General features: G+C 39.2%; 1 protein-coding gene across 6 annotated transcripts in view; it reads right to left on the bottom strand.

Annotated features, from left to right (window-relative positions):
* Positions 1–336: 336 nt before the first annotated feature.
* Positions 337–21,654, bottom strand: part of mlip (muscular LMNA-interacting protein) — a 59,294-nt gene continuing 37,976 nt past the window's right edge. For 4 of the 6 annotated variants that reach the window (XM_054799130.1, XM_054799127.1, XM_054799126.1 and 1 more), the window contains 4 exons: positions 13,318–13,356; positions 11,431–11,487; positions 11,191–11,325; positions 834–4,106 (listed from right to left, as the gene is read on the bottom strand). In XM_054799130.1, the coding sequence (XP_054655105.1) occupies positions 3,966–4,106; positions 11,191–11,325; positions 11,431–11,487; positions 13,318–13,356 (372 nt within the window). In that variant the 3' untranslated portion in view covers positions 834–3,965. The other 2 variants (XR_008573697.1, XM_054799129.1) reach the window with 2 other exon arrangements.

Below are 21,654 nucleotides of genomic sequence, written 5' to 3' on the forward strand. Positions count from 1 at the left end.
TTAAATCAATTAATCTAGTAACAGAAACAGTTTTTAATCAAGTGGTGAATTTAAAATACATGTTTTTTTTGTTTTTTTTAAGATTTATTGTGGTATCAAATAAGTATTGAGAATCGTGGAAATTCAGCTATAGGTATCAACTGCTGAAATTCTGGTATCGTGACAACCCTAATCCATAGTAACCACAAAACACAAAACATGGGACTGCACCAAACAAGCCATGAAGACAATAGTTTTTGTTAGCTTACAATCTTGTACGCTTGTTGTACGAATTCTTGTACGAATTGCCGTGAAATTGTGTTTGGACCCCAGATGCAGACAGGTAGGCACGCAGTAGGTACAAAAAGGTTTTAATAACAAAGGGTGACCTCCAGGGAGGAAAAAGGCAGTCACAAAAAAGGTCAAAACAGTACAGTCCAAAAAAAACAAAAGACCAGGGTTAACCGCTGGGAAAAAGAGGACCTAAGGGTCGCTGACAGCAAAACATACTTCAGGACTAACTACACACTCACAATAGGAAACAGAAAACGATGCTAACACTAGCAGGATATAACAGTAGCTGAATAATCCAAAAAAACAAAAGCTGCTGGAAGTAGCCAAGCAGAACAGGTACAATACTCACTAACGCGAAGTACAAGTAGATACCGAAGGACTAAACATGAAAATACAACAGGAGGCAGGCACGGCACAGGTTGTGAGCCAAACGCAGAGGAACAATCTGGCGCTGACTTGCTGCCTTCCACCAGCTTAAGAAGGTGATGAGGATAATTGGCTGCAGGTGTGTGAATGCCGCCAGCTCCACCTCTGCAGGGCAGCACGCACTACAATGAGAAGGCAGACAGGCAGTAGCAGAGCGCCGACACAGACCATGACAGGCGCAGCACTATTTCAAATAATACTTTATTTTCTTTGAGCAAACATGCAGCATTATTGTTACAGTATATTCTTCCTCTGTCAGAATCAAATGTGGTGTTTTTCTGATTCTTGAAGATGCGCTATTTGACAGTTGTGTCTTAATAAAATGCTGAAAGCTGTTGGGTGACATTTAACAACCCCAAAAAATACACTTTTGCATGTTTTTAAATTCATTTTTTGACTTGAATGGACCTTGTCTTTGTAAAGAGATCAGCAGTTTGAAAATATTCAAATGTTCACTTACTTGTAAGAGGAAGGGATTTGGATTTCATGCTCTGTAGTGCATGACAATAACATTATTGATTGTATTCGTGTGTATAAGCCACACCCACTAAATTTAAAAGAAAAAACAGATTTCAAACCACAAATCCACATCATAAAGTGACATTGTGGCGCGCACGAGTCCGTGTTTACCAGCCAGCTCTTTATCTTACAAACAACATTAAACTTATCACACAGCAACTACACTCAATCGTTACACTTTAGAAATATATAAACATGTCAAATGGGATATTTAGTGCACAGAAAGACGTTACACAGAAAGATTTGTTAAACACAACACATCAATAGGGTGAAACTAACCTGTCTCACGAGGGTCTAATCCCAGCTCACGTCTTCTACTAGCGGGTAAATAATCCAACGCTTGGTGAATCCGTGTCAGAGCAGCGTCCTAATTTCGTTAAAACGTCGCCTCTCTCTCTTTCGGTGAGCTGTTTCCTTCAATGGTAGTAGTCCTACGCGAAGCAGCCATGTTTCCTTGTTTTGACAGCCAAATCCATTTCCATCCATCCATCTTCTATGCCGCTTATCCTCAAATCCACCACAGGGGTCTCCAACAGGTTGCTCCTATGCTAGCAGTCACTCACCGGCTGATGTTGAGTAGTTCACCAAAGAATATTTGCTTCTCCTCTTAGTGTTTTTAGAAGTGTTCTATTCAAACATGACACCTGTATTTAATGACAAATGAACACACTGAGTGGAGATGTGCTTTGTAAATAAAGTGCCATTTAAATGTTGGCACTGCTCTCAGCAACTTTGCCATTAAATTAACAGTTTTGTAATGTTCTTGGTTCATGTTCTGCTCGTTGTTCAAAAAAGTTAAATAAGTTATTAAATGAATAAGTCGTAAAAATTGCTATTTGTTCTAAAAAAAAAAAAAAAAACGCCCACCACCACAGCTTCAAAAAATCCTAGGGGAAACCCAATCAGTGTGATGAGCAGCCACAAAAAAGCCAAACACAGACTGTAGACTGAACATCTTTTGCTTTTACTTCAGCAGCCGTGCAAATCTTTTCCAAATTACCATATCTTGTTACCAAAGAAAACTTTCTTTTCTTGAATATAGGACAGTCAGTCATTCAGTCATCTGTCATCAGTCAGCAACAGAAGAAGACGACAAGCTTTTTGGCCACATAAAAGTGCTCATGACATCAAAAAAGGTTTGAACTAAACAATAACGAAATGAAAGTACTCACTAAAACATTTTTGTGATGCTCCTCTCAGATAAATAAACACTGAAATGAAGGATTGATTTTGACACCATTCTGACACACCCTCTTAGTGAGTTTTCTGAACCGAAGCTATTTTGGCTGTGACGTCACAACCAGAACATGTTCCAGGAACCACATTCAAACACATGCAGCCATGAACTAACAGCAAAGCCAAGAAAGTGGCATATCCACAAGAATAACACAATAACATTCACTGATACCATGTTGCGATGTGTATAACACACAAAAAAATGGCCACAAGTATGTTTCTTTTGACTGTGCGTGACATTGACAGTTCTAGGCACACTGCAAAATAAAAGACCAGTGAGCAGCAGTGGATGCTTATTTAGCCCTGGCTTAAAACCCCATACTATTATTCTAAGATTCATAGAATAGATTTAGTAAAAAATGAATACTTATATTGTATATATGCATTTATGCACTTATGAATAAGCATTTAATGTAACTGACAGATCAACTGCAAGACGAGTGAGAGGGATCCATGTTTTGCTAGCAATTCACATTGAGAACACTTCCAGGTGGCACCGGCAACCAGGTGCAAACACAGCTATAAACGCACAGGAAGAAAGTGACATGTTCACAACAATAACTAGGGGTGACACGAGACACTCGAGACGAGACGATACATGGGATTGGGTCTACGAGATTGAGACGAGATTTAAAAAAAACTACTTTTAAGTACAATGAAAAAATAGATTTTCAAAAAATATGACAATGTACTGCAGTCTACTAATTGAATTTATACTACTTTACACTCTTCTGCATTCATTGTGTATGCTAGCGGCCCCGCCTACACCCACCGAGACAAAAAGACTGTATGACTGACAAATGAGCTCACTCCGTTCACGCCGTTCTTCTATGAAACAAACGCGCCAAACCCTCTTCCTGTCTGTTTGGAGGCAAGAGACGAGGAAAACAGACACACATTCACATGGCAATATATCGAGGCCGGTAAAATTGCTTATTTTCATTATTGTGTGATTAATTAATTAATTTATTATTGTCGCAGGCCTAGTGCCAACAAGACATTATTTTCTGAACCAGAATGTTAATGTTAATTTTAACTGCGAAAATAACAAGATGTGTTTTGGTATCATGAGCACTTTAAAGTTTTCCAACACATTTAGAAATGAATCAAAACCTATTATTACTGCTACAATACTACAATGAGCCAAAAAGGTAACCCTGCACTCCTGCCAATGAGAGAGATTTCAAACTTATGCTAAAAAATTGCAAATTTTCCAGATTCATTAATTAACAGCTTGTTACTCACCTTGCTGTAGGCGCTGACAACCCACGTCAAGCAGAGGGCAGAAAGCCAAGCAATTCTGAGCAATTTTAAACGTAATTTATGAAAGTTTGCAGCATTACTGAGGACAAAACACCGCTCTGCAGCTCAGCTACATGTTTTAGTAGTTTCTTGTCTTATTTTCTAATTCATGTCGGCAAATTAATATCTGCAGGTCTTGTGGGGCATAAACAGTTGATTGATGTTAGTGTTGACAAGCTCCCTAGCAGAGGGAGATGAAAACATCATCCTCAAAGACACTGATCTGGCTCAATGATGTGCAAATCACACGCAGAGAATGGACTTCTTCTCTCAGATGTCCTCTCCTCTCGCAGCATTTGACTTCTTTTACTTGCGCGTCCATTTTCCCCTGTATCTTTCACACGTTCCACCTACAAATAGAAAATTAGGTTAGTGGTCTGATGCAACTGCAGGAAGGAAAAAAGTAGCAGCCATGGTCACAGAAGGGGTTGCTTTCATTTTTGCCCAACTTTGAAATTGCTTGAAATGAATTCTTCCTTACACGATCACGCAGTCAAATGCCCCGCAATCTCGGTGTCGGAGAAATTCCTCATCTTTGCCATGATTTCAGAGAGAGAGAAAAGGTCCATTCATGCATTCTCAGGAATTGCTGCTCCCATATACAGTCAATTAGAGGCGTTTCTGAATGCAAAGCCTGAACATGCATTATTACTTCCTTCCTGGATAGAACATTGTCTCATCAGTAGGGTTGGGCATCATTTACTGTACATGTTACATCGGCATACCACAAGGGACTGATCAACAAGAAGCAATGGATTTAGGAACCCATCCATCTATCCATTTTCTATTTAGGAACCCATTAATTTATATTTAATGACGCTCAAAACAAAACACAACAGCTAGCAGGACAAGTAGATCAATAATTGGAAACCTTTTGCTTTCCAGAACACAAAAAAATGGATTTGGAAAAAGATATGGATCCGGACACAAAAGTTTTTTCTCATATCAGAAATGACTGCTGTTACTACATGGAGGATCAATACACAAAGTCCCCAACTAACGAACACAATTAGTTCCAGACGACCGTTCTTACGTTGAATCGTTCTTAAGTAGGGGAAAAGGTAATATTACCAATGATATAGGTACTACATGTACATGTATACATATACAGTATATGTGTATGTATGTAAATATGAGTTTGGATGTAGTAGTAATAATAAACGAGGATAATTAATGAAAAAAACAATAATAAAATTGATATAATAATACGTAATGATAAATGTTATTTACCTTTGAAGAGGAGTGGCCAAGCATACGTCGTTGTGGTGGAGTTGGAGGAGGAGTTATTGAAAAAAAGGACAAATTATCGTCGTCGTTAGACTCTTCTAAAAGAGGAAGTGTTCTGTGGTTGGTGTAGAATTAAGCAGGCCTATTAACTCTTCATAAACTTTAATCACACGCTCTGTCGGGGTTGTACAATTTAGCTTTCCATTTAGCTTTACACTGTATCTCCCCAGCTTCTAACTCTTCCTCTGTTGGTCTCATTAGCTCTCAGGCTGCATTAGCAGTGTCACACTGTCCTCTACTGGTCAAGCATGTACAGTAGCAGTATAAATATGAGCGACGACAAGGCAAAATAAAATAAGATATAGACCAGTCGGCTCGTGTTCGTATCCGCGAGTGTTCGCTAGTCGGGTGTTCGTAAGTTGGGGACCTAGTGTACAATAATAATAGCCTTAATATAGGCTATAAATTGTCAATTATCCACATAAACAGCAGACGCATGTACGCAAATTATAACAACATCAGACAATATTTGAATCTTAAATGTCTAAGATTATATATAGATTATATATAGATTATAATATATTATATATATTATATCAAGTGCATACATTATGCACAATTTGAGCAGAAATTGATAATTGATACAAATAGTTAATCTATCGCTACAACAGCGTTTGCTAGTTAATCCTACACTCTAGTTTTGTATTAATGCCAATTGAGTAAAATGAAGTTAGTTGTTGTAATGATGTTCAGAATTACTGTGTTCATGAATGCAAGCAAATGCACCTTGTGTTGCTGGTGTGGAAAGCAACGGAGAAACGTCTGTGTGACTTGAGGAAGAATGTGGAGGTGGAATTGAACACTGCTTTTGTCGTGTTAAGGTCAGCAATAAAGTTGAAAAAGAGCCTTGGACTGTGTGTCTCTGTCGGCGGGCTTCTTTATTTACCATGTTATCTTATTCGAAAACTTGTTGCAGGTGATTGAGTTTGCACAACCAAACCTTCGCTAGATGCTCACCATGGTCTGTGCATGTGAAACACTAACAACACGCATAACACCTTCACAACAGTTGGCTTGGCAGTAACTAGACCTAATTTTTGCCTCCTTTTAGTGCCACTAAATTAAGAGTAACTACACACAGCACCGAAATGAGGCACCGGTAGCTACTTAGTTTTTCGGTCTGGTTACTACTGTTTTTCGGTACGCATCCCTAATCATCAACATGATGACGTTTCTTTAGCAGTATTCATTACCTGCCAAGGGTGAAATGTGAGATTGTAGAATGACAGTGAGCAAAAATGAAAACTGATTTCAACAAGAAACAACACAACTTTTGGTGTATATGTAGTTTTACTTTTCACTGTTACAGTCCGCTTACATCGTGGACAAGTTGAGCAGTGAGCGACCAGATTCAGCAAATTGACAAGGGTCTTCAAATGGTGGGTAATTTTACTTTATTTTAGTTTTATTATACAGTTGCTAACTTTTCTTTCTAGTTTTATGATGGGAATGAGTGTTAAAATCTTGATTAAACCATTGCAAAAGTACATTTAATAAATATTTTATCATGAGTTTGAGCCTGAAACTAATTAATTACATTAACGTTATTTCCACTGGAGAAAAAAAGGTGTCATGGAATGGGCTTTGTTTGAAAATTCTGCTGTAATTGTTTGAAGACAAATCCTGTCAAGGATATTAAGTCTGACCTTCGACTATATCATTTACATGTGATCCAGACAACAATTAGCAGTTTATCTTCAAGATAAATGGGCTGTCTTGAGCTGCACCACCAGAGTGTCCAATTTACAAACAAACTGACGTAACGTAGCAATTCACTGTATCTCATTATAAAAAAAAACATACGAAGAGACCGCGGGGACCACACAAAGTCGCAAAGGCAGTCTTTTACATCTCCAAGGAATTGGAAAAACAAACTGCCTCATTGAAGAGTGTTTGCTATCTTTTAGGACCAATATTTACATTTTTTTGATGTTTACTCCTGACCTGAATAAATTGACAGGCCTTTTTCATCTCTGTTCTTCAGTTGCTCCCACAACCAAGACCCAGCATTGTGACGCAGGTCTCTCTCTATAAGCCAAATATTTTAGTATTGACATATATATAAAAAGCTTTTCTGTTCCATAGTCTGCGCTGTTTATCAGCTTTTTGTAATAATGTAGTCATCAACTAATGTTTCATTGTTGAAGACTCTGTCCCACTGCACCGTTTAAGGAGAAATGAAGGCGTTGGATTTTCAGACTTATATCCGTTTTTCAACTGGTTTACATACATAGAGACACTGAAAGATGGCGATAGCCGTTCCAAACTTTGGACATGTTAAAAATCTCCAGAATCCAGTTTTGGATAGCAACTGGTGGTTTCACCTTTACTACGGCTGGCTTCTGCTGGCTCTCAACGAAGCAACGCATCTTTTCCCTCTCCTCTCCTCACTCTCCAAATGTAAACCATGGAATTGATCAACTGGTCTCTCCACGCAATTGACAAAATCTTTGACGAAACGCTCGGGTTTGTGGAAACCTGTCTGCCCTGACGGAATGTTCACCGCCGGTTATGTGATGGACAGTTGGGGGAAGTGGAGGGTCATGTGCCTGGCAATTCTTTCCGTTGAGGACATCAAAGACATCTCCCTATTCAGAACAATGATGAACAGGCCTCTTACTGATTGGATTAGGCCATGCCCTGGTCTATCGCAGAATTCAGAAGACGGAGACAGCAGTCCACTGCGCCCAGCGTCTGCCTGTCATGATTGATGTGGTGGGTAAAGCCGTTAGCACTCTGACTGTGGCTATGAATCACAACAAAGAAAACATCTTGCAGAAGCTTTCGGCTTTGCAAAAGGCAGATGGATCGATCTAGAAACCAGAATGGGCAAACAGAGTGGCCGAGTCTATTGGAATGCTGCTACTTGCACAAACCCAAACATCTAACAATCTAATTAATTGCAATGCGCCCCCTTGGTGCAAGTCTTTGAGTTCTTATGATGTAAAGTGTGCTTATTTGTGCCTATGTTGCCGAGGTTTTTTTCTAGTCCCATACTGTACCCCCCCATTGGAGCATAGTTTTGAGTTTGCTTTTTTCTCTTCCCCTCTCCTCTCGTTCTTCCCTTTACTCTTCCCCTTTTATTGCCCAGTCATCCTGTCCTGTCTACCCCCTGTCATATTGTATGCTATGGTGTACATGTGTGGATGGGTGATTGCACAATTTCGATGGTACCTCTGTGTAAGTGACAAGTAAAGGTCATCTCTCTCTCTCTCTCTCTCTCTCTCTCTCTCTCTCTCTCTCAAATCTACCACTTTGTAGACTTTCATGACTGTTGGGCAGGCAGAAGTGGGATAGTAGTCCAAAACAATAGTATTCCAAGGTAATAGGTGATTGAAATATATTTTCAAAATGAGCTAAGGTCCTAGCACAGAAGCAACTGCTAGATATTATTATTACATCTTTGGATTCAGTCTACAGTATTAGCTCAGTGCATTTTCAGTCTAATAGCTTCTCATATAAGGCCTTTGTGTCACATAGACTCACACAGCACAACTAGAGTTGCACAACACTCACAGATAACCCATGGAAAAGTACTGAGAGGAGAAGATAGTAAACAGACACGCTATCAGAATAGTTAGAATCAGTTCAAGCTAGTTTCTCTCACACAAAATTAACTTTCACTTTCCAGGCACACAAGATTAAGTTTGACTTTCTAGAGGGCCACGGCAACTGCTACTTGTACTTGTATATAGACTCTGTGTACTTTAATTCAGGGTTGATGATAGAGTCCAGTGCTCTAACCAAATATATTGCTCTTATTTTTTAATACAATTTGAAAATCTTTTAAATTGTGTGATCATTGCTTACTTCTCAGTAGTCCCAAGAACCGGGAAGAAAACCTTGAGAGAAGCAATAGCCTTTACACTACTGTAACAGTTTGATTGAGTGAGATTTGTTTAGTCATGCCTGAGGCGCAAGGATGACATGATGAAAAGGCGACTGTTAAGTAAAGTGTACGCAAGTGTAACGACTACAAGAAAGAAAAGTTTTGGTCTGCCAAAGAGTGACTTGAAACACCTTTCATTACTCATATTTAAGCAGACGTTTTTTGTCAAGACTTTAGACATTACTCACGCTGTTTTGTCTACTGTCCATGGCCAAAAAAAATCTGAATTCAGCATGTACAGCAGGCGTCACCAACGTTTTTCCTTGTGAGAGCTACTTTTACAAACTGAAAATGGCCAAGATCTACTCATTTTTGTAACATTGATTTTCAGAGTTTATTTTACACCCAAACAAAGCAAATATGCTTGTTTTACCAGAACATTAACAAAATGCTGGTGTCCACAACTCACATTTTGTATTTCAGAATGCATTTCTTTCTACTGTTCTTTCATTATTAACTGAAAACCTGAATGAAAAGCAGGCTTGCGGGCACCTCATGTGGTCGTGGGAGGCTACCTGGTGCCCGCGGGCACCACGTTGGTGACCCCTGATGCACAGTATATAATAAAACCATAAAACGTTGTTGGAAGTTTTTGGAGGCGTTTTAATAGCGGGCTTTCTAGGTGGAGTAGGTGTGCCCCGTTACATGCATTAATTATCTGCCTCTTTATAGCTGTTTTTATAGCTTTAGAACGCACAGACAAAAGAAAGACAGGTGTGTTCGTGTCTCACATAAGGATTGTGGATGATGGGCAATATTCCAAAAAAGTGCAGTTCCTTATGGTAATTTCAAAATAGCATTGCAAGTCCCATTGCTGGATACAGCATCCATGTTAAAGGTTTAAACAATAAGTCCAGGTACTATGGCATGTCATGACAAGGTAATTTCTGGGGTCTCTCATATCCAAAATGCCTGTGAAGATTTTAAATCTTGTGCAACAGGCTTCACGTGACACTTTTTTTCTGTTTCATTCTCGACTTTGCTAGTTAATTATCAGTTAAAAATACTGTGCAGGACTTTGTAGATTAGCAGTGGGATAATTAGAATTCTGATGGTGATGTGCAAAGGTGAGGAGCACATTGTGCCACTGTGATGAAACAGTCAGTCACGCATGTTACGGTGTGCAGCATCTTACAGCGTGCAAGTTCAATGCTGCACAGAGAAAGAGGAAATAAGCTGATGGGCTCTTGGTTATATTATGTGCCTTTCTGGAGGTAAAATGTGTCTGAACTCACTGACATGATAATGGTTGAAATGTTGGCAATATAATTAGTTCTGTGTAGCCATCCATGGATGTCTTCATTATGTTTTTTTCTTCACTTAGAAGCATGTAGTCTAACCTTGACCTTGGACACTGAATCAGCTTCCACAGAGGCACTTCCTTTTAGACATATTTATTTTTTTCCTTGTTTTCACACCAATGCTCCCACAGTAATAATAATTATTCTGTGAGGACTGTTGAGGTGCTTCTTTAAGTCAACTGATTTTCTTTGCCTGCTGATAAGCTAATGCTGTGCATAGCATCTAAGTATAAAGGAATAAAGGAATATTTCACAGCCACGTATTCATAAATGAATACCACTGTGAGTACAGCTCTCGTACATACATTCTATGTCGTCCAAGCATTTCTTGAGTGGGATACTGGGAACTTTTAATGAGTTTATTGAGAGACTTGCAGACTAATGAAGTGCTCCCTCATAGAACACACCCTCACCGAGGCTTATCACTTGTGTCAATGAGACTAAAATGAAGAATAATTTCTAATATCCCTTATATGCTTGTAAAAGTACACTTCACTCTCTAAAGATACCGCAAAAAAGATCAGTTAAGATAATCCATAATGCAGCGTATCGAGACCATACAAATCCTCTCTTTCTAAAATCACAGTTATTAGTTACGGTGACAGGAAATCTGACTAAATTTCAGACTTGACTAATATTTTTTTCTACTATTTATCACATTGTTACATTATCTCATTAATTGTTTAAGTATTCCACGAGAAGAGAGTGGGTTTGGAATACAGGAAGTGAACAAATGTATTGCAATTGGTGTAAAATGGAATAAGCATTGCTTCTTCCTACTCCTTCTGGACATGTAGAACTGTGAATTGTGATATGTGATGTATTCCAATGTAACTTGTATGCATGTTTAAATAAATTAAACCATTACCATGTCACCATTTTTGAAGCAACTTTCCAATGTCATTTATTTTGCTCCACAATATGACTTGTCTGTGACTATATGGAAACTATACCTGCCTTGCATGACTTGTTGAAGCCTGTTAAACTTTGGTTGCCCGCTGTTTCTCGGAAGGGATTGTGTTGGTATTCTTCTCCATCTCTCGCTGACAGTCTTAGAATGGCCGTCACGGGGCGAATAACCCCAGGCTTTGTCTGGAAAGCAGAAATGATGAGAATCATTACTTATAACTACCGTACACAATTCTATGTCATTTATGTTTTGATTTTAATTAAATACAGTGCCTGAATACCTTGTACCTTTTGAGAGTCCATCAGCTTTCTTTTGTCAGATGGCTGCAAGCTATTTAAAGATGCCTTATTTCACCATGTAAAAAAAAAAAAAATGATGACATGTTAATTTGGTTGAAAGGTAGAGAGGTATCCACAATAATCATGTACAAACTAACTGGAATTAAATAGTTTTTGTTTGAATAATAAATATTTCGTCAAATAGATAGTATGTGGTGCTTGTCATTCGCAACCAACACATCACAAAGTTCTGTCCACACAGGAACTTTTTCAGGTATTTTGTTTCTGCCTTTCATCCACACGGCTAAGGTGTTCTGGGTGCCCTGTATTAACCTCCAGAATGGGAAAATCTGACAACACTGCCTTGTTGTTGCTCTGTGGATAAGCAAAACACTACTTTCTAGGAAACATGATGTCACCTGTATGGGACCAGAAGTGACCGGTTGTGTACTGCTGCCGAAAAGCCAACATAATATCTAAATATTCCAAATGGCATGACTCTCAGTCGACATTCTGCTGATTTTTTTTTGTCTTATACTCAAACATGACTCACAGAAGTAATTTCACTTCGTCGTCAGTCCAGGCAAGCCAGGCCAGCAAAAGATAACAGACTTTATGTGCATGCATTCTTTCTTCTTCTATAGTTTTGGTGTGTGTCACAGATATGTATCCCGTGCTAATGCAGTCTGAATATATCTGATCTATATATCGTCAAAAAGCGACAATTGTCACGATTCGTCTCCAATATTGACAGGCGCAATAAAAAATGGCTGAAGGAGGACCATAAATGAGGCAGTGGCGAAAACAAAATGTTTTGGAACCGATTACTCACATCAATGTCCCACCACTACTGGCTTCAAATCCTCACCCACATGCTCTTGGAAAGAGATGTTGCAGCAAGAGCCCCAAAAACTGGCACATTAAAAATTCTTGCCCTCTACCTTCTTAATTTCCTACCCAAAATAATTTGGTTAAGAAAATGTTGACTCTGGTTCCACAAAATCCTTGAAATCGTCATAAATGCAACAGGACTACGACAAGCGGCCATGTTTACTTCCGCAAAAACGGCATGTGACGTATTTTGTGGTCACGGATATCACTTCCTGGACGCATTGACTTCACATTACAGACAAATACAAGTCGCTTTTTTAGATAATGTGAACAACTACATCAAATGGGCATCATACCCTGCAGTGTGAATGTAGTGTAGTGCAGTGTAATTGTTTTTGTTCTAGTTGCTATCAATAACGCAATACTATTTACAGTATGTCACACATACAGTACATGCATTCAACTATCTACCCAAGTTTGTACTTGCTGCACAGCATGAAGGCCGTGCTGATGTGGACTGTGTTTGTCTTATGTTTTATTAATTAATTGATTTGTTTTAGTCCACTTCTCTATCTTCATGTTGTACTTGAGAACTTGCAGATTAAATTACTGATCGTTTTCCATTCCAAAAAGTCTTCAATCAGGAGATTATGGTCCCCATGAGTGAGTGTGCAGTATGTGGATATTTGCAAGAATAATGAGCCCTTGCATACTACAAACACTGCCTTCTCAGCTCTGTGCTGTGAACAACAGGCAACAATATTCACAAAATAGGATGGCTCGAGCATTAAAAACATATACTGTAGTTCATACTGAAATGGGACTCATTAGTGCACATCCCGCAAGGCGATAAATCCTAATTACAAACAGCACCAAATCATACATCTTCATAGATACTTGTCCTCTTTAAATGTCTGGATGTTGTCATTCAAGATTCATACATTATTTAATGAAAAATGTAACTAAATATCTGCATATTTATATCATGTGATGTTGAACAGAGAGGGGAAAAAAAGTTACTCACTCATTCTTTAAAAGGTCTTTAAAATGTGCTATTTTACTTACATATTTGGTTTCACGTCCCAAGGATTTGGATGACATGTTCTGCATACAAAAAGAAGGGACATGCTGTGTTGAAACAAAACAGCACAAGATTGGTACAAGCATCACCATCTGGGAAAATGAAAATAATTAATTTGTCTGAAATATATGCAGCACTTACTCCTGCAAAGTGTCTGAAACTGAAGAGGAAAAAAGGAGAAAATGCTCACTGAATAGTTTGAGATTTAAAGAGCAATTACATTAAATTTAATGATGTTGTGAGACTTCAGCACAGTGAGCATCTAAGGCAGTTCTTCCCAACCTTTTTTGTCTTGTGTACCCCCAAAGCCTTTTTGTCATACCAGGAGTACCTCCACAATCATACATGTCAATAATTCTCCAAAAGTACACAGGTTATTGTCTCCCTGGCGAAACTAGTTGTAGCGCACACGTAATATAAAATGTTTTACTTTTGTTTTCGTGGAGGGTTTTGTGATGCTACCACAGAAGGGCAGAAGGGTACCAGTGATGGCAATGACAAATACAGTGAAACCTTGGTTAGCATACACCCCATTTGGCATGTTTTTTGATTAACATTGAAAATTTCCACCAAAATTTTGCCTCGGTTTGCATACATTTTCTGGTTAGCATATAATATGGCCCGCGTCTTGTCACATTATTAATACACTGTGACTGAGTCGAACTGTGTTCTTAATGTATTTTTAATCACAAAACATCCTTGTTAGCAGCTTGCCAATACATGGGAACAGGAACCGGAAGTCAGTTCTGTTTATGATGTCATCAGCAGCTGACTTTGTAGTTCTTGGCTAACTAACACAGTTATGCTACAAGTCTCAAAGATGTTCACACAAAACACATTACGTTTCAAATTATAGTTTTATATGCATAAAACAATTCTAAATGTATATAAATGACGAAAATAAATTGGAAAATTAATTGGAAAATAAATTAAAGTTGACAAAGACACGATGTGGCAGCAAGATCAACACCCAACACCACCTTCATATTTTGCCAAGAGTTATTTCTTGAATTAAATAGTGTTTCTCACCTTCTTTATCAAATGCCGGCACTTGCAACTTTATTTGGCTCCATTTTGTGTTATTATGCAGCCATGATCAAAAGAAAAGCAGAGACGAGAAACACTATTGAATGTTGAATTTAAATGCTCATTTATCTCTTTCATTCATCACCTATATGTGTTTATATGCATTTTGAATTGTTTTCTGCATGTTTAACTATAAAAATGTGTTTTGTGTTAACATGTTTGCTTTCTAGAACAGATTAATTAGATTTACATTATTTCTTATGGGAAAGGTTGGTTCGGTTAGAGTGCGTTTCAGTTAGAGTCGGACCTTGTGGAACGGATTAATGACGCTAACCAACATTTCACTGCAGTATAATGATAACTATAGAACCACAACTGGAAACTTCAAAATAATACAATTAATACATATATTTAAGATTCAAGAGTTTTATTGTCATATGCACAGTAAGACAGACAGTTATACTATGCAATGAAATTCTTATTCTGTTCATTCTCCCAAGAAAAGAAAGAAAACACAAGAATAAGAACATAAGAAACATAAATACCAATAAATTAGGGTGCTTTGTTGAGAAGCCTGATGGCCTGTGGGTAAAAGCTGTTTGCCAGCCTTGTGGTCCTGGACTTCAAACTCCTGTAGCGTCTGCATGAGTGTTGTGGATGTGTGCTGTCCTTGATGAGGTTGTGTGTTCTTCATAGGACTCTAGTTTTATAAATGTCTTGCAGTGAGGGGAGGGCTGCCCCAACAATGTTCTGTGAGGTCTTGATCACCCGCTGGAGTGCCTTCCTATCTCGTGTTGTACAGTTACCGTACCAAACAGTGATGGAGGCGGTAAGGACACTTTCGATAGTGCATCTGTAGAAGCAACTAAGGATTTTCGTGGACATGCCAAGTTTCCTCAGTCTTCTCAGGAAGTACAGTCTCCTTTGGGACTTCTTGATGATTTGTTGGGTGTTGTGAGACCAGGTGAGGTCCTCGCTGATGTGTGTGCCAAGGAACTTGAAGGTTTTCACCCTCTCCACCTCAGTCTCATCAATAAACAGGGGTCTATGCGGCTCCTTCTCCCTTGTTCTTGGGTCGATGATCATCTCTTTAGTCTTATCTGTATTGAGAAGGAGATGGTTGTCACGACACCAAGCTATGAGGTCCGCCACCTCTCTTCTGTATGATGTTTCAAAACCACCAGTGATCAGGCCGATGACTGTAGTGTCATCCGCAAATTTAATGATGCTGGTGTTGTTCTGGGAGGCCACGCAATCATAGGTGAAGAGCGTGTAGAGGAGCAGACTCAGCACACACCCCTGTGGGGTCCCAGTGCTCACAATTCTTGAGCTGGATGGGCGATGTGGACTCTGACTGACTGGGGCCTGGAGCTAGCTGATGTGCTTGCTGACATATTTAACCTGTCGCTTGCACAAGCATCTGTACCGACCTGCTTTAAGTCCACCACCATAGTGCCCGTACCCAAGAAGAGCAACGTAACCTGCTTAAATGACTATCGCCCGAAAGCACTCACTCCTATTGTAATGAAGTGCTTTGAAAGAATAGTCATGACCCACAACAAAAAGAGCATCCCGGCAACTGTGGACCCTCTAAAGTTTGCATATCGCCAGAACCGGTCCATAACAAACAGATGCAAACGGAAATACACTTCAGTGTCCCCTATGTTTCGACAGCTTTGTGGGGATGTGTAGTGTGTGTGTGTGTGTGTGTGTGTGTGTGTGTGTGCGTGTGTGTGTGTGTGTGTGTGTGTTGTGTGTGTGTCTGTCTACGTCTGTCATATAATTAGTGATCACTCCAGTGTGCGTGATCCAGAGAGCAAAACAATGTATGTGCAACCATGCAGAGAGAGAAATGACACTCTGTAAAAATACAAATAAGATCAATAAAATAACCCCCCCCATATACTTATTTTCTTATTATACACTACATTCAGCATAAGTATAAACGCAACACTGTTGCTTTTGCTGCCATCTTTCATGACCTCAACTCAAAACATCTAAAATGTTTTCATTGTACACAAAAGGCCTATTTCTCTTAAATATTGTACACAAATCTGTCTAAATCTGTGTTCTCCTTTGCCGAGTTAATCCATCCAATTGACAGGAGTTGCAGATCAAGGCGCTGATTAGACTGCATGACTATTAAACAGGTATGTCTTAGGATGGCCACAATGCAAGGCCGCTCCAAAATGTGCAGTTTTATCACACAGCACAATGCCACAGATGTTGCAGTGTTGAAGGGAGTGTGCAATAGACATGCTGACTTCAGGAATGTCCACCGGAGCTGTTGCCAGTGAATTGAATGTTAATTTCTCTCCCAAAGCCAAAGGCGTTTCAGACAATTTGGCAGTACATTCATGCACAAACCATCACCTTATGTTGCAGCATGATGATGCGTGGCCCCAGGTTGCAAGGATCTGTACACAATTCCTGAAGATGAAATAATCCCAGTTCTTGCATGGCCAGCATACTCACCGGACATGTCACCCACTGAGCATGTTTGGCATGCTCTGAGTTCCTGCCAATATCCAGCAACTTTGCACAGCCATTGAAAAGGAGGGAACCAACATTCCACAGGCCACAATCAACAACCTGATTAACTCTATGTGGCGGAGATGTGTTGCACTGCGTGAGGCAAATGGTGGTCACACCAGATACTGACTCGTTTGCTGAACCCCTTGAAGCTCCCCACAATAAAGCAAAATTGCACATTTGGAATAGCCTTCTATTGTGGCCAGCCTAAGGCATACCTGTGCAATAATCACACTGTCTAATCAGCATCTTGATATGTGAGGTGGATGGATTATCTCAGCAAAGGAGAAGTGCTCACTAACACAGATTTGTGAACAATATTTCAGCGAAATAGTCCGTGTACATAGAAAATGTTTTGGATCTTTGAGTTCAGCTCATGAAAGATGGGAGCAAAAAAAAAAAAAAGTATTGCGTTCACATTTTTGTTCAGTGTATTAATTCCAGTAATACTAACAAAAACGTTTCTTGGTCTCTCTCCATTACCTGTCTGTCTGGCATCTTCAAAGTGTGAGTAAATTTACTTAATTTTTGTGTTTAACAGTGGTTAACTTTTCTTCATACTTGCATGACAGTGAAGAAATGTTTGCATGTTTTTTAAATGCTTGTGCAGTTCATTATTTGTAAGAGATACTCCCCTTAATTATTTTGTAATGGCAGTAGTTTGCTTTGCAACAACTGCAAATCAACAATCCATCATCAAACAGATTGTGTTTGACTTTAAATGTTTCGCTGTATTCTATCCACTGAAACACACACACACACGTGCAAAGGCACATACCTTATGCACACTCATAAACGTGTTTGCTGTGGGAAACTACAAGGTGGTATCTCCCTTTTGATCAATAATTAACAGATGGCTTAATTTCTTCTCCTGATGATTACACAGCTTGAATTCACTTTTATCTCACCATTTCATTAGGACACATTTCCTCGGCCCTATCGGATCATTTTTTATGTGTGGTGGTACTGGGTTTGTTAGTAATCCTTTCAAAAAGGTCAGACGAATCGTACGAAAAACAAATAAATGTTTCCCATAAGAAATCATGTAATTCCAATTAATCCATTCAAGAACGCCCAAACATTTTAACAAGACATGCAATATATAAGGAACAATTATAATTACACGCAAAAAAACTATGTGTAATAATTATAAATGATGAATGAAACTGACAAATGAACATTTAACATCAATGTTACTATTCAAGGTAAAAAGCAGAGAGAGAGGACGGGATTCACACCAGCAATTTCTCAACATCTTTGATCGTTTCTGATCTCTGTTTCGTTAACAACTTTAACCCTTTCATCTTTCTACTTTGAGATAAGTTATTTCTTGAATTCAGTAGTGTGTCTTACCTTCCTGATCAAATCGCTGTCACTCCCAGCTTTCTTTGGCCCCATGTTGTACAATAACTGAGATGGTGTATGAAGACCGGGGTAAAATGTTGGCAAAACTTTTTATCAAAGACCGAATCATACAAAAACTGGAGTGTTCGAAAACCAAGATTTGACGATATCCACTCCTGATCCAAATTTTAAGGGCGGTTGAAAAATTGCAAAAAATCAAATTTTCCACTGTTGGATCTTCAGGAGGCTTAACGTGGAACTTCAAAATGCAAAGAGTGAAAATGCGTGTGAGAGTAAGCGATTTATTGCAAACTGTTTTGATCAGCTGCTGTTGTGCCTCCTGGTGCTCACACTCTCTCTCTCTCCTCCTACAGTTCCGCTCGGCTGGAGACAACTGAACACACCTGCTCCTAATCAAGGCCGCCTGCTACTTAGGTTGAGTAGGGGAAGCTGGGAGATGCCAGTTCCTCACCTTACACTCCAGTAGCAGACCTTAGGCTACGGTTTGTCTGTACTCCTGCCTCCACGTTCTGTGGTCCACCACACACACACACATTGTAACACAAACAACCATTAAACTGAAATAGGTTGTTCATCAGCTCATCAAAGGTTTAAAACCATAGTTCAAAAATACCCCAAACCTCACTAAAATAGAAATAAAATGTTCAAAGAAAAAGAATGAGTAGCTGCACCATTCTTGCTTAGGCATGCTTGATGCCAGTGTTTCCAGGAGGCTAATGTCGCTCCAGGTGGTGAAGATGGCTTCATGGACGGCATCCACTGTTTGGAACTGATGTCCATTTTTGGAAACTTCCCTTGCCATCCATCCTCAAATGTTCTTGGATTTGGATTAGGGGAGCACGCGGGATAGTCCAAAGGAGTGACGTTCTTCCGCTGGTAGAAGTCCTTTGTCAGGCGGGAATTGTGAACTGCAGCGTTGTCCTGTTGACAAACCCAGTCATTACCACACAGACGAGGGCCTTCAGTCATGAGGTATGCCCCCTGCAACAGCCCCACATAGCCAGCTGCTGTTTGACGCCTACACAACCTGAAGCTCCATTGTTCCATTGAAGGAAAAAAAGCACCCCTAGATCATGATGGCACCCCCTCCTCTGTGTCATATAGAAAACATCTCACGCGGGATCTCCTAATCAAGCCAATAATGTTGGAAGGTTACATTTTTCTCTCATCAGTGAATAAAACTTTCTTCCACATTTCAATTATGTTTGGTGCTCTTGTGCAAATTTCAATTTTGTGGTACTGGAAGAGATGAGCCCAGAATTTTTTTTTTCTTAAAACCCTTCTCTCGCAGATGCTGTCTTATGGTTATTGGACTGCACTTGGCACCAGCAACAGCCTTCATTTGGGGCGAGGATCATCCCATGTCTTGACGGACAGCCAATCAGATGCTCCGACTCAGGGCTTGTGACATTTTCTTGGGTCTACCACTTGACTTTTTAATTCCATAACTCTCAGGATCGTTGAAAACGTTTACAATGACCGACATAGTGCGTCCAACCTTGCGCTGCAAGAGGCCTTTGCTTATGCAGCTCAAGAATCACACAAAGAGAGAATGCGTTTTTTCCTTTGCCATCAAGAGATCATGACACTGTGAATACCTGACAGAAAATAACATTGAATCCACATTTTTGCCAAAATGTTAGCTTTCAAAGGCTGTTGTCTTAAACTTTTGATCAGCTGATGAACTCACTTTACAGTAATCGTTTTTCCTTATTCAAAAAAAATGTTTGTCTCACTCCTATTTCTTTGTTTTGCATTTTGAAGCTCTACTTAGAACCTCCTTAAGGTCGAACAGTGCAAAATGTAAAGTCTTGCAATTTTTCAACCGGTCTTAAAATTTGGATCAGGAGTGTATATCTAATATGGTGCAAAGAACTGTGACAGAAGCAGTGATCCAATCACTGGTGTCATCAAGCCTATTGTAGGGGGGCTGGAGCCTCCCTAAAATATTCTTAGGCTCTTCTAAATAATGTATTGTTGTTGTTTTTTTTAAACAAAAAATTGCAGAGAAATTTCAGTATAAAGCGGCCAGAAAATGTGCTTAAATAAATAATCATATAACCTGCTATGTTTCAGTTAATAAACATAATCCTAATTCGTTCAGTTTCCCTTCATTTCATGGTGTAAGGTAAAGAGGGCCCCTTCAGTGTGTTGTCCAATCCATTCCATAATCCATTTATATACAAAACATACACATCACTGAAAATCCAGTTCAGTTTTCCCTGTGATCTTGCTTTTTCCCTTGTTATTAATGCTGTAAATATACTGTTACTATGCAAATATGTTGGTTGTTGTACTGTACTGTATTAAAAAAACAGACTATATAATAATAACAAATAATTTGTGAAATTTTGTGGCTGCATGTTATGTTTGCTCACATCCTGTGCGTCTCCTGGCGGCTAAGCTTCTGACACCAATTCACACCAACCAATAATTTATATGTATTCATTTACTGGGTTTTATACATTTGGATTTTTATCTGAGAATTAGTTGAGGCACCAATCACGTCCCTCTATTATTTTCATATTTTCTATTATTATTTTTTATTCCAATTGCTCTTCCAACAGAAATGTAATAAACTGCAAAGATAGCACACACTTTATGCAAATAATTATAAAACTTCACAACTGAAATGAAAATGCAGTCAGGAACCACATCAAGAGTTTGCTCGGCCAGTGCTTGGCAGAATCTGTGGCGCACAATAATTGGTGGATGAAAGCATAAGAAAAAAAAATGCATACACCAGTCATTCATAATGCTGTTCCTTGTCAACTTAGGCTGTGGTTCACATAGGAGTAAATTAAAAAGCACATGCACAAAGTCACAACCTGACCCTGTTTGTCAAACTTTCAAAACAAAAATGATTATTTTTTTTAACCTCCTCCCATGTCACAAAGATCTTCTAAAGCTTAAATTCTAGTACTTATTCCATGAAATTGTATTAATTTAGTAACAGTCTCTTGGCTGCACTGCTTTCTGTAGTGTATTTGTATGTTCGATTTTTTTGTCCAATCAGATTTCAGCTTCTATGTGTTGCCAGGTCAGTCTAATCTGTCCAGTGCCTTCGGAATCAGGACTGCTGGCCCATGCCACTTCAACACTATTAGCCGTGGAGCTGTTTCTTTAACAGATTCAGATTTCTGATTTGTCTCACAGTGCCACCAGCTGGCCTACAATAAAGTCAGCATTTTTCCGTCCGTCTGCTTAATGGTTGATCTCACTGGCTTGTTCTTTGTTGGTGTTCTATTTCTTCAGGTCGGCAGATAGGACATCAAAACTACGAATCGGTAAGAATCAGAATTGTTAGAGTTGATAGAATTAGATAAAGTAGTATTGTAGAGTTATTCTATGGTTGCGCTTTCACGTTTGAGCAGACAGGCTGCTCGAAAAGGGTGGGC

This window comes from Dunckerocampus dactyliophorus, chromosome 14 (genome assembly GCF_027744805.1).
Source record: "Dunckerocampus dactyliophorus isolate RoL2022-P2 chromosome 14, RoL_Ddac_1.1, whole genome shotgun sequence".
Lineage (NCBI taxonomy): Eukaryota > Metazoa > Chordata > Actinopteri > Syngnathiformes > Syngnathidae > Dunckerocampus > Dunckerocampus dactyliophorus.